Source organism: Esox lucius, chromosome 23 (assembly GCF_011004845.1).
Source record: "Esox lucius isolate fEsoLuc1 chromosome 23, fEsoLuc1.pri, whole genome shotgun sequence".
NCBI lineage: Eukaryota > Metazoa > Chordata > Actinopteri > Esociformes > Esocidae > Esox > Esox lucius.
In genome coordinates this window covers 6,860,036-6,874,632 of record NC_047591.1, presented here as the reverse complement: position 1 = coordinate 6,874,632, position 14,597 = coordinate 6,860,036, and the positions used below count along the sequence as shown (strand labels likewise).

At 39.7% G+C, this 14,597-nt stretch overlaps 1 protein-coding gene across 1 annotated transcript in view; it reads right to left on the bottom strand.

Annotated features, from left to right (window-relative positions):
* rerg (RAS-like, estrogen-regulated, growth inhibitor) overlaps positions 1–14,597 on the bottom strand; it is a 39,716-nt gene that overhangs the window by 4,109 nt on the left and 21,010 nt on the right. Inside the window, exon 3 of the mRNA XM_010903613.3 lies at positions 4,605–4,661. Coding sequence (XP_010901915.1) covers positions 4,605–4,661 — 57 coding nt within the window. The remainder of the gene's footprint in view (positions 1–4,604; positions 4,662–14,597) is intronic.

Below are 14,597 nucleotides of genomic sequence, written 5' to 3'. Positions count from 1 at the left end.
CTCCCTAGCGAGAGCCCGGAGCCTTTAGCTGCTGTTTGTGTTATTTTAGTATGCGGTAAGATAACATCACATTCCAGAACATTAACTGGAAACAACAACATATCTGTCAATAGCAACTTCCATCAACCCCCATTTCATGTTGTTTGTACTTGCTAACTACTATGCGTTTAGAGATGTTATTCTTGTTCCACTCACTTAAATCACTGAATTGCCAAACGTCCGTCCGTGATATGATCCAGCCAAGTAGTTGTTTTCCTACTGTTTCATATCTGTTGTAATTTTTGTTTTAATTGTGCAATGTCATAATTTCCTGGTCAACAAATTTCAGTACCCTGAATTTCTTGCCAATATATATTTTAAATATGTGGACTATATTTTAAGTGTACTAAAAATACTAGTTTCAATCCTGTGTTATAAGTATACTAAAGTATGAAATAGGTAGGCCCATTTTTACCCACTGAAATATACTTATTACTATTAAAGTAGTATTTTGGCTTGTGAGAAATCTGTTAACCCCCATAAATTGTAAAACCATGACAGATTGGTTACTGTTTGTGTCCCACAAATTGTTTAACCTAAGAAAAATAGTATGAACTAATTCCTGATGACTTTCTCAGGAACACTGTTTCCTTCTGAGTGGACAGGACCAGGCAGTAAATCAGACCAAGGGAGAAAATAACATTATCAAACACAGAAGATTATACCAAGTTTTTGTCTGAATATCAGATCCTACTTTTCTGGAGCATTTCAAACCATACTTAATTCAGATTTAAATATTAATGGAAATACAAATGGAAAACCTCCATATGACTTGAAAACCAGCCATTTGAAGAAAAAGTTGTTGTGCGGGATAATGTGAGCAAGATCTTGCATGTTGTTCATCTAAATATCTGCAGTACTAAAGGTGGCAATGAAATTTCATCTTTAATTCCATAAACCATACACTTTAAACCATATACTATATACCATTAAACCATATACTATATACACCATTAAACCATATACAATTAGAACATTAACTATTAAATCAGAGGTCTAGTGGAGTCCATGCCTCGACAGGTCAGGGCTGTTTGGGTGGCAAAAGGGGGACCTTCACAGTTGGTCATAATGTTATGGCTGATCTGTGTATATGTTCATGCATATGCTCAACATCAACTTGTAGCCTTCTGATTTAATTATATATACCAATAGACTATATACTATATCAAATTAGGCCATATACTATATACCATTAAACCATATACTATTAAATCAGATGGCTACAGGTTGATGTGATGCATATGATCGGTGATGCATATGCATGAACATACACACCGATCAGCCATAACATTATGACCACCTGCTTAATATTGTGTAGGTCCCCTTTTGCCGCCAAAACAGCCCTGACCTGTCAAGGCATGGACTCCACTAGACCTCTGAAGATGTGCTGTGGTATCTGGTATCAAGACGTTAGCCGGAAAGATTCCTAAAATGTCTTGTAAGTTGCGAGGTGGGGCCATGGATAGGACCTGTTTGCCAGCACATCCCACAGATTCCTGAACCATTTTTGTTTTATGGCAGGGCACATTGTCCTGCTGAAAGATGCCAATGCCATCAGGGAATACCATTGCCATGAAAGGTTGCACATGGTCTGCAACAATGCTCAGGTAGGCAGTACGTGTCAAAGTAACATCCACATGAATGGCAGGACCCAAGGTTTCCCAGCAGATCATTGCCCAAAGCATCACACTGCCTCCACCTGCTTGCCTTCTTCCCATAGTGCATCCTGGTGCCATGTGTTCTCCAGGTAAGTGACGCACACGCACCCGGCCATCCACATGATGTAAAAGGAAAGTTATTCATCAGACCAGGCCACCTTCTTCCATTGCTCTGTGGTCTGGTTCTGATGCTCACATGCCCATTGTAGGTGCTTTCAGCATGGGCAACCTGACTGGTCTGCGGCTATGCAGCCCCATATGCAACCAACTGCGATGCACTATGTGTTCTGACACCTTTCTATCAGTACCAGCATTAACCTTTTCAGCAATTTCAGCTACAGTAGCTCATCAGTTGGATCGGAACCACACGCTCAAACCAAATGCTCCCCACGTGCACCAATGAGCCGGCAGAAACACTCCACAAGGGCTGCAGTTTTGGGGATGTTCTGACCCAGTTGTCTAGCCATCACAATTTGGCCCTTGTCAAAGTTGCTCAGATCCATATGCTTGCCCATTTTTCCTGCTTCTAACACATCAACTTTGAGGACAATGTTCACTTGCTGCCTAATATATCCCACCCACTGACAGGTGCCATGATAACAAGATTATCAGTGTTATTCACTTCACCTGTCAGTCATCATAATGTTATGGCTGATCGGTGTAGGTAGCCTTTTGTATAAGTGCCAGAAGTAAACCGTAACTCATAAAACCGCTTATACATTCCCCATTGACTGAAAATTAATGAAATGCTTGAATTCCTTTTAGCGACGGTACAGTGGGGAAAATATTAACGGGTGAGTGTGTTGGCGGGGTGGAGTAAGAGAAATAAAGACTCATAATTCAACAATAATAGAGAAACCAGTACAGTCTATGTTTTTATTCTGTGGGAAAAAGTCTCCTGACAAGACGAAATGAGCAGGGTGTGCCGCCATTGTCAATATATTGGTGTCATGGCAACAAGGCAAGCATGACAATGCTGCAGTCTGGAGCCAGGAAAATGAATTCACCCACATGGATTCTGTGACTATGGGAAAGATGCATGCTTATTCCATATGTGTATGTTAACATTATCATGCCACGTAGATTTAAGCCTTTTTCTTTAAAAAAAAAAAGTATAAATAAAAGACTTTTCCTGATATTAGGCTTTGTACCAATCAAATTCAATTCATCCCCCTTGCACAGGTTCAATTCTTATTCCTTACTGACAATAGGATTAGTTGAGAACACTAAAAAAGAACAGAAGGTTTTAAGAGATTCTTATTTCCAAAATGTAATTACGTAACAATAATCTGATGACATGAAAAATGTCCTATTAAATGTCAAAAGAAAGACGTGTGAGAGATCTGCCCGATGTCTTATTTTCAAAGCTTAACCAATGCCATTTTCAAATCAATTTAACTGAGTGTCTTGGTTTGAAGACAGTACACCTACGCTAAGTGCTTCTTGAATGCCAATCGAGAGAAACTGCTGTTCATTTTGATTATAGCCGTTTTAAGATTGACAGCCTGGGGTTTATTAAATCAGAGAGATCCATTTTAGGAGTTATATCATGAAATGACCAACCTGGTAGGCTACAAAGCATGTTATTAAATCCTGATTACTTTCCTGGACTCAAACAAACCACTGAAGGGTATGTGTAACCTGCAGTTTACACGCACCGGGCACTGTTCTCGAAAACATGATTAAATTGCTTCCAGGCCTTGTTCTAAAACGTCATGAAATGAATCTGTCAGGCGTTGTTATTCAATATTCCCCTCAACGTCCATGGTTCTTACAGACACATGAGGCCTCTCTGTCTTTCAACCCAAAGCCTTCATCTTTCATTCAACCCTTGTGTGATGATGTCAGCGAATGAGCTGTGGTGGGTACTAAGCTACGCTTCTGAGTGGTGTTTGAATAACAAGCAACAAAAAAAGAGCTCCACATTGGAGGGGAAATGGAGAAACGGCCAATGAGAATTGCTTGCTTAAATCAGGGACTTGGCTTGCATTGAGGTAGGAAAAAAGATTGAAAGAGTGTAAATGTCCAGATCAAATTCCCTTTCTAGCTAGTTGTTTGATCGCATGTACTATGCATGTCTAATATCAACTGTATTTGAGGTACTATTTACAGTGTTTATGGCATTCATAACATGGAAATGTCTGCATGCAATGAGTTGTAATGCCTGTATCATGTTACCGCTCCCCCTATACCAACAGATTATTTTGAATTTCTATTCAACTTGTGAAAAAGCTGACTCGGTACATTGCATGCCATCAAAATATCTTCCTGGCAAAAATGCCTCAATGGGATTTCCCTGCTAATCAAAAAAGGTTCGTAGGGCAGAGGGTTACTCCACAAACCCATCCTTAGAACGGTCATTGTGTTCCCCCAAGGATGACCTTAATTAGCCTGTGGCTACTATCAAATGACCAGACATGTTTAAATCCATACAAGCATTCCTGCGTTGAGGGAATTGTAAACACAGCATAAGGCAGGACTTGCAATTTTATAGTAATATCTTTTTTTTTAAGCCAACATCTAGTAGTTTAAGTGAATAATGTTTCACCTTTAAACCTTAAACTCAATTTGAAGGACAAAGTCTGCGCAGCATATGGTCCGGAAATGAATCTTTGATGTGGAAGACTTATGAAGGAAATAAGTTACAGGTGAGTGATTTATTATTATTTTGCATGCTATCTTGATGACTCACGGAGATGCAAGGCAGCAGGCTTTGACTTCCACAGTACAGCATGTCTAGATCCCAGCAGCCTTTGAGGCCAGATAAAGCCTTTGATACCCAAATCAAGGCGTGTGCTCTCCTGGCTGCATGAAACTAGTGTTGTGCAGGTTGTTTTCACAGATACAGAGTTTGCACTATTGCTTATGACAGCAGGAATGGGGCAAGAATGGAAGGTAGGGCCTTACCAAGTGTTGGGTCGTACTCCCAGATGAAACGTCTGGTCAAAAACCTCACCACCAAAGCTGCAGAGATGGAGGGAGAAAGGGACAAATAGAGTATTAACACATTGCTTAGTAATTCTCTGTCGGTAACATGATGGTTTCGTCTCTTTTGTAGACAATGCAGCTACAACAATGGCGATGCCGATGCTACACCTGAATTAATATAGAGACAATTCAACACAAAAAATCTATATATAAAATATAACATGACAATAAGATTATAATCACGTTTCAAATAATCATCAAATGAGCATCAGAGAACAACCTGAAAGAAGACATTTCAAAGGATATTCTGCTTAGACCTTATCATAAAAAAATTACGATGTAGTACTTCTGTATAAAAGAAGACCATTCTATAAAACAATAGTCATTCCCATAGAAATAGATTAGAACATTGGACAATAGGTTGTTCTGAAGGTTGGATCCCAGTTAAAATAATGAGATATCTTGGAGCCCCATGGGATTGGAGAATTGACCTCGTGACCTTATTGTAAAATGATAAGCCCATTGTCTTTAGTGGCTTTAGCCACTTTTCTGAGTGCTGTCTGGCATTGGCAATATTGCTTCAGAGGCAGATTAACTTTCTACCTATGATTAATCCCACTCCCCTCACTTCAGACAGATAATACTTTAGATGTATGATGTTATTATGGGTACACCATAAATTATCATCATAAAAAAGTTGAGTGAGGCAATTCCTCTTTTTATTAGGCTCCTGAGAGACCGTTGATTGTGATTTGATACTTTAAGTGTATGTACAGCCTACTTCATGTGGCATTAACAGAGATGAAATACGTGTTGTGGAGTCTTGTATTTTAGTGTTGACATTATCGGTTCAAAGTCTAGTAACTCAAAGTAAATTGAATCATTGTGGAAACTGCATACCGAAAGGTGTTTGTGAAGGAGATAATATCTTTTGGACAGACAGAACATAAATTGTTTCTTAGATCTGTCACGATACAATAGGATGTGTGAAATCAACGGCATTTGTTCTGGTTTGTTATAGCAGTTCTTTTGGACAAATCAAACTTTAGAAGCTCCAATTTCTGAAGGAGGGGGAATTTGGCATATTGACTTCCCCGTAACTTCCATATTACAGTACATCATTGTTGAGCAAGTTCCTTTTGCATGGCCAGGTGTGGGTGACTTGTGAGTTGAGATTTCTCTTTAGAACCAATGGAATGGTTAAAAATGAACACATCCCTGGGGCGCGAAAACAAAGTTGCCAACTAACATAATGCTCCAGAACTTAAAGCATCTATTTAGGGAAGACTTAAGTTCTGGGTTAACCAAGTTTAGGTAGATATAACGAAATAACGCCTTGTGCATTTTATGTGATATTACTCTATTGGTGGAATTAAGGGTGATAACGGTTATAAACTCGATGTGGACTCCTGTCATTTGCTTGACCAATCACTTGCGGCATGCATCAGATGAGTCTAATCTTTCTGGTTCTCTACCTAATCCTCTACCAGCAATTAAAAAGCTCTTTCCGTCTCTTTCCCACCAGCCTGACTCCACACTCCCCAGAACCCAAAACCTTTCTGGTCACCTTCTGATTTGCCTGAAGTTATTAGCGGTGCATACACTCCTGCTGTGCTTTCTCTACAGCTAATTATACAGTTAGCTACCCCCGATAATTCAGCGCTGCGCACCGCCGCATAATCCAATTTAGACTAGGAGAAATCAAGGCTTACTTTGCGGGATTGGTCTGCCGTTGGCTCTACCCCCTGGAAGTCTGCGGTGGGCCCAGGGTTTCCTCTTTCCGCTCCGTTCTTTTCCACTGCCTGGTCCTCACTCTAGCCCTCATTAGCGTGTCAGACCAGACGACAGGTACAGACAGGCTTTTCCGCTTGCCTTTCCATTACCTTGCCAAAAAGCCTGACTAATGGATTGTATGTACTGTAGGTCAGTACCTACAGCCACCCAGGGCTTCGCAGGCAAAGAGCCACAGGGTCTCATCGTGTGCATCAGGAAAGGGCACAAAGACCCTCATTCTTACACCTAGCAGGCACGTAATCAGAACCCAATGTCCTGGTCTTACGAGTGGAAACTTGAAAGTTGGGAGAATTCTTTTTAAATTCCTCTCAAATTTTCAGTTTCAGAGAAGCCAACAGGCTATTGTGACAATTTCATCATAATTTAAGCACTGCAAACCAAACCAAAGGAGCAAATCTTGTACTTTTTGCATAGATATAGATTTTATTTGGAATTAATTAGCCTACACTGGTTGATCTGGAGCAAAGGCTAGATAAGCAGGGGCCATTTGGTTAACTAGCTATCCAAAAAGTGTAAGCACTTTACTGTCTAGCTCCTGTATACTGAACTTAATGTTATCGACAGGAAATAAATTGGCAAGTCATTTGATTGGGTTGACGAGTTGTGAGGCGTTACTGATTCAAATTGGGTTCCACCCCTTTGACACAATTTTTCCAACATCATTTCACCAGGCGTTGCGTGGCCTGGTCTGAGAGTCTACTATACCTATAACAAATTCACAGACCCTATCTTGCAGTTAGAGATTTTATTATGATTAATTGCATTGAAACGGGTTTTGGTACTATATTGATTTGATCGATGATGATGATTTATCTTTTCTGCAACCCCATTTCCAAGGTCGAGACGTTGTGTAAAATGTAAAGAAAAACAGAATGCAATGATGTGCAAATAATTTAAATCCTATATTCATTAGAAATGACAGACAGCATATAAAATGTTGAAATTGAGAAATGTTATTCTTCCTTGAAAAATGTTTGTCCACTTTTATTTAATGCCAGCAACACATTTTTAATGTGGGACAGGGGCAACAATACACTGGAGAAGTTGTGTAATGCAAAAAAAACAAAACAGAAAAGGAACCAGGCAAGCCTAGTACAACCGGCCCACAATTAAGTGATAAATGTTGTTGCCTTCACTAGATTCGAACCCAGGCCTCCCAAGTGAGTGGCTGTATCTTTAACCACTATACTGCAATGCTATACATTTGCCCAATGTCGGTATAGCGTCTTGACATTAGATCGTTTTGTCAGACATTAACATCATGCCATATTTGAATATTTCACAAGACACCAATTAGGCATTGTGTTAAACTCACTAACATTTCTTATTAAATTTACCATCACCACAAATAGCATCTATGCAATGTATGGTTTTTGCCATAAGCTGTTTTAACAGCTTATTAGCCAGTAATGGACTTACTAGTATTTACTAACTTACTACTTGAACTTAACACAGCCAAAGCTATTTCATGGTGAAAAACTTTTGTTTTTCTTTCATTTGTGAATGACATTGATACAATAAATATCAATATAGGTGACGATAACTGACTTTTTCATCAAGTGATGAGAGAATTGTGGAAATCCCTACTCTTTTACTGCCTAACGGGTTTTTATCTAGCCTGTATTACCCAAAAAATCATGCACGGATGCATACTTCGAAAATCTACAAGAAATAGTCGAAACATAAATGTGAACAGATACTGAAGGTTGTAGCCAGTGAAGTTTTTATCTATTCAGAACAAAGCCTAATGCATAATTTTCTATGACTGTGACAAGATTCGAACACGGAACCTATTGGTTGCAGGTCCGTGTCTCGAGTGAGTTCCAGCAGAAACCTGGGTGGAATATCTCTCAACTAATTAGGCTAATTGGCAACAGGTCAATAACATGATTGGGTATAAAAAGAACATCCCAGAGGGGACGTCTTTCATAAGGAAAGATGGGGAGGGGTTTACCACTATGAAAAATAAAGAGTTTGAGGATCCCATTATCTACTGTACATCATATTATGAGATTCAGTGAATCCGGAGAAATCTCTGCAAGGGACGAGGCCGAAAACCAATACTAGATGATCGTGATCTTCAGGCCCTCAGGCGACACTGCATTTAAAACAGACATGATTCTGTAGTGGATATAACTGCATGGGCTCAGGAATACTTCATTGTCGTTGAACACAGAACGTCGCTGCATCCACAAATGCAAGTTAATACTCAACCAAGTTCAACTCTTCCATGCAAAGAAGAAACCATACATGTATATAAGCAAGAGCCAGAAACGCTGCCTTCTTCACTGGGCTCATTTAAGATGGACTGAGGCGAAGTGGAAAACTGTCCTGTGGTCTGCCAAATATACATTTGAGATTATTTTTGGGAATCATGGACGTTGCGGCCTCCGGGCTAAAGAGGAGAGGGACCATCCGGCTTGTTATCGCACAGTTCAAAACCCGAAATCCGTAATGGTATGGGGGTGCAAAACAGCATGGCTCCATAGTGAGCAAGTACAGGTGCTAAACTGGCCTGCCTGCAGTCCAGACCTGTCACCCACTGAAAACATTTGGTGCATTATGAAACGATTAAAACTACAAAGGAGAACAGTTGAGCAGCTGCAATCCTATATCAAGCAAGAATGGGAAAACATTTCAGTTAACTACAGCAATTGGTCTCCTTAGTTCCAAAACACTTGTTAAAAGAAGAGGTGATGCAACGCAGTGGTAAACATGTCCCTGTCCCAACGTTTTTGAAACATGTTGCTGGCATCAAATTCAAAATGGCCATATATGTTTCCCAAAACAATAACATTTCTAGATTTTAACATTTGATGTGTTGCCATTTGTACTTTCAATTAAATATAGGGATAAATGATTTGCACATCATTGCATTCTGTTTTTATTTGTATTTTACGTAGCATCTAAACTGTTTTGTAAACAGGGTTGTGTATGGTGCAACTTTTAATGTAGTTGAGTAGGGTTGGGCTGTGTGACGGTAATACGATAAACTGCGGTATTTAGAAATAATGACAATATGAATTTCAACACCATCAGTATCTAACCTGTTTAAATTAGGGTAAAAACCAAGGGACAGTATGGATGTTGCTGAAGCAGTACAGGATCAATATTGGGTATTCATCTGTTGTCCTTACAGGATCAACATTGGGTATTCATCTGTTGTCCTTACAGGATCAACATTGGGTATTCATCTGTTGTCCTTACAGGATCAATATTGGGTATTCATCTGTTGTCCTTAAAGGATCAATATTGGGTATTCATCTCTTGTCCTTACAGGATCAATATTGGGTATTCATCTCTTTTCCTTACAGAATCAATATTGGGTTTTCATCTCTTTTCCTCACAGGATCAATATTGGATATTCATCTGTTTTCCATACATGATCAATATTGGGTATTCATATGTTTTCCTTACAGGATCAATATTGGGTATTCATCTCTTTTCCTTACAGGATTAATATTGGGTATTCATCTCTTTTCCTTACAGGATTAATATTGGGTATTCATCTGTTGTCCTTACAGGATCAATATTGGGTATTCATCTGTTGTCCTTACAGGATCAATATTGGGTATTCATCTGTTGTCCTTACAGGATCAATATTGGGTATTCATCTGTTTTCCTTACAGGATCAATATTGGGTATTCATCGGTTTTCCTTACATCACTTGCTTCTCTGCCTGGTTGAGCTTTTTTTTTGTGTCTGTTTTGTGCTTGAATGACTTCAAATGGACCCAAATGGCCTACTTCAGTCTCAGTGGGTATCTGTTTCAAGCGACAATGCAGCTGCTCTTGAAATAGGGACAACGCGGAAAATTGCCTTTGCCTTTGAAAGTGAAAGAACATCCATCTTGAGCTGGCTTGTTTTCTCCTTATAATTAGTCACTACATGAAGAAGGGCTGTTTTGTTGAGGCTGAGTCGTTGTCATGTTCCGTCTATAGACCAACTTTGAGCCGGTTCTTTTGAACTAAAAGGATATTTTCATGTCGACTCAAGCAAGGAATAATGTATATAAATATCTGTAAAGTGGTGGCCTGGGGTGGACCAGTGGTGTACACTGCTCCCTCTGCTGCACATGTTCCGCTCCAGCATGGGTTCGAATCCACTTCACTGCTCTGTCAAAAATCCTCCTATTTTCCCCCACTATCTTTGTCCAATGAAGGATATAATAGTTGCAAAAATCTTAATAAAAAATATCTCAATCGTGACCATATAAAGTACCCAACATTTAATAATTCCAATGTAGATAATAGTATATTTTCAACTTTGATATGGATGGGTAAATATTGAATCTGTGGTTTCATCGTTTGTCATTTCACTGACATGGATTATGAGACACTTAACACTGACCCTGTATTTTAGATTTGTTTTGAATCTCTATATATTTTATTGACTGACCATTCCCCATTAAGTTGGCTTCTTATTAATTTAACTGGCCATAAACAAAGAATGCATTACAAGTTAGGCCGATGTGTCAAATGAGCAGAACTAAGGCACTACTTACAAAGCTGTCCATCATAAGCAAAAGTGAAGCAGTTTAATTCTCTCGAATGTCAATCATCGAACTGGGCTTTTCAATTGCTTGTTTAAATTACATCGGTTCTGCTTGAAACAAGAAGTGTTGTGACTAACAAATGAAGTACTCTCAAACAGAAGCTTAAATAATGCAACTAGCAATTAGTCCAAAACCGACCTTGAAGCAGAGCAATAGATAATTTTGAAGTGGGTAGCCAGAGAGGTCCAACAAAGCTATAGAACCATTTTTCTTCTCTTGTTCACCTGAAATTCTCCAATGACCATTCAGGTCAATGTAGCTTTGCCTTTATGTGCTTGGTATTCGAAGCGGAAAGAACAAGCAATCGACTGTGAAGTCCTGCACTCATTTTAGAGAACACTACACTTCCTAGGCCTCGGTTCAAACTGACCCGATTCTAAATGCTCAAAGGGCTTCCGATGGATTTGCTGAAAAGCAAAGCCGTTACAGATAATGTGCTTCAATAAAAGGCCGGAGCAAGCATGTTGTCTTCTTCGTAAGGTCTCTTAACAGTTATAGTCCAAGAGCGCAAACCTGCTGAGAAACATGGTGCTGTTCTCCAAAACACAATAATTGCTTCTCCACATAAACCTACAAAATGTATCTTTTATTAGCACAGGCCAAGAGGACACACTTTATCTGTCTAACACTGACTATTAGATCAATATCTAGAGGAGCAAGGACTGTGGCCTGTCACCGCTGTACTGTTGTTAGACTCGGTCGCCGTGCCGTGGATGGGAGAAGTTCTGGGCAGTCTTCATAATGAAACAGAAAAACAAAACAAGCCCAGACTAGTTCAAGAAACGACTGTCAGTATCATTCATGACCTGGGAAAACATCTTCAGAATAGGAGTGCTGATCCCCTTTGTCCATGGAGTCATATTCATTCAGAAAGGCTAAACTGACACTAGATCAGCCCTCCATGACTAAGATAGGGGAGGATCTTCTCAGTTCTCACTGCCCACTTGCCCCAGGGTGAACTAATTAACGTTATACAGAATGTCTGCCTGATAACAAACAAAGCAGAGGCAATTAGATCTTATCCTTTTTATTTGCCAGTGTTACTATATTGAATGGGACTACTTTGATTCAGCCACAGTCACCAGACTAGACACCCTGTGGTCACTGGGTTCCTGCCTGCCTTTCGAGGTCACTAAAGACGGCAGTTATCCCTGCTGTGAGGTTCCACTCTACCACGAAGACCTGAATTTCTGTCTGGTCACTATAGTCTAGCCTGGTAGTAAAACCTGACTCAACCTGAGTGCATTGTTCCCTCCAGTTGAACCAGTCTAAGTATTTAGAAATGCCTCCCATCTGTGGTTAAAATGTATCTTTCTTTCATTGTTGTCGTATCACTACAGATGCTGTGTGTCACGCCTGTTACAGGTCCATTTGGGGCATTGTTCTTTCATGGTTTAGATTACCTGGCCTGGCGCGGAGTACCAATTTAAAGCTGAAGAAAATAATTAACTGGATTGGCAGTGTTGGGCTGTTTTTTAATTGCATTCCTCACAATGTAAAATAAAAAGTATCCTCTCCTGCGCCAGTGCAGTCTTGACTGACTCAAAACACTGAACTTGTATGATGGTCACACATCTCAGTTAAGGCAGAATAAAACCTGGTTGGTTTATTAGGTTGTGTGTGAAGGATCCGCAACAAAGAGCTCCACCCCTCCCTCTACTTGACCATAAAAAATGTTGGGCAAGTGTTTAGGCAAAATGCTCTCTCCCCTTCTGAAATTAAAAAGCCAACACCTGTGAAATAGTGATTTATCCTAGTGACTGGGACCAACACTCCTCATTCTTACACATCCTGTTCTCCACAACAGATTAGGCATTCACCAATGTCTTATGATGCCACAAAGATAGAACGTTCCACAAATCCACTCTATATAACTTTTGTACATCTTTTTAAAGCTATTGTAATGTATTGGTAACACAAACAATAGGAACACGTGTATTCTTCAGCACAGCTGTGGACATGACTGTATCTAACTGTTGTGAGATAAAAGTTGTCCCAATTCATCATGCACTTCTGTGGCTGCCAAATGACACACTCCTTTCACGTGTCAAATGGTTTTCTAGATCAACGATGGCTGTGAGTCAGAGCCCACAGATCTTACAGCGATCACCGTGGCGATTGATGAGCATTGTTCAGCAGTTCTGCCCTTTACAGGAACCAAGGCTGATGGAAATCCAATAACTGTCTTTTAAGTAAGAGGAGTACCTGAGGAGTGTGGGTGTGTTCTGTGACATACTTGTTTTCCCATTGCCTATTACCTAAGCCGGTCTCCCTAGTCATTTGGTTTGACTGTAGTTGCTGCGCCAAAAGGCAGTTTGAGTTAGAATATCCTATTGATTAAGTCAGACATTTCGTAGATTAATATAGCCTGTAATTAGCACTAGTTATTTCTGAGCAAAAGTGCAAACGACTGAGATGCCCAATGTGGGGATGTAATTAATATATGAACTGGAGTGTCACCTTGGTTTAGAGAAAATGGATAGTATTCCATATAAAGGTAGAATTCAACCTTACAAAAAAGTTCACAGTAGAATTATTCAAATATGCTGCCTCATTGTGTGCCTCTGTAAATTTACCCTTTTGATAACAAACACACTGAACACTTTGCATAATAATACTTTTATTTTTAACACTTAGTGCTGTCTGTAATTTTTTTATACTGTTAGAGTGATATGAAGCTGGCAATTAAACAAGGTGAATAGAGGACTGTAAAGAACAGGAAATTGTAAAGAACAACTGAAAATCCATTAGTGACACTTAAGGCTTTTTTTGCTTCATTCAATACAGCTAGAATAATGCACATAATGACAGCTCAGTTGGAAAATATTTTACATTTCAGTCACTTAGCTGACGCTCTTATCCAGAGAAAATTGTATACAAAAAAATACCCCAGTAACTTCCTGTGAAGACGAGGTCACAGCTCTGTTTTGCAGTCTCTGTGTCCAGCAGAAGCTTACCCAGAGCCATGTTTACTGCCAGACACTTATCTGAGCCTGTCTTGTTCCCAAGTAACAAGGGTTATCTGAACAATGAATAAACAAGTTTAGAGGAACATCAACCAAAATATTTAAAGACCAAATGTTTTTTGTCACATGCCGAATAAATCAGGTGCAGAAATTCATGTGAAATGCTTACAAGCCCTTTCTCAACAATACAGTTGAATTGAAGGGGGAAAAACAGACATTAACAGAAGATTGCGTCCGACGACACAGCGACCGAAGAAGTGTCAAGTAAAGCTGGCCATCATGATTCGTCAGAAACAATGCCAAAACATTAGGCGTTCCAAAATCAACTGGTAAAGTAAGTTTGGAAGAAGAAACTATGCGCTGGCTCAGCAATGGTAAAAGAGCTGCTAGATCAAGGAAAACTTCTACAACAGATGAATAATGAGATGAAACGATAACCAGTCCAACACGTGTCAGCATAGATGGCAGCCGTTCAGGCCAGCCTTAAGGTTTAGCTACCACAGTTTTAGCTAGATGTCCCTATGTAAAAATAACAAGGATGTTCAAATGATAGTTGGTGCAAGATCTGTTAGCATAGTGGTGGGAACACGCCTTGGGAGTGTGTGTGTGTGTGTGTAGGGGCACTTTGTAGTTACTTAGGAATAACTTTTGGGGATT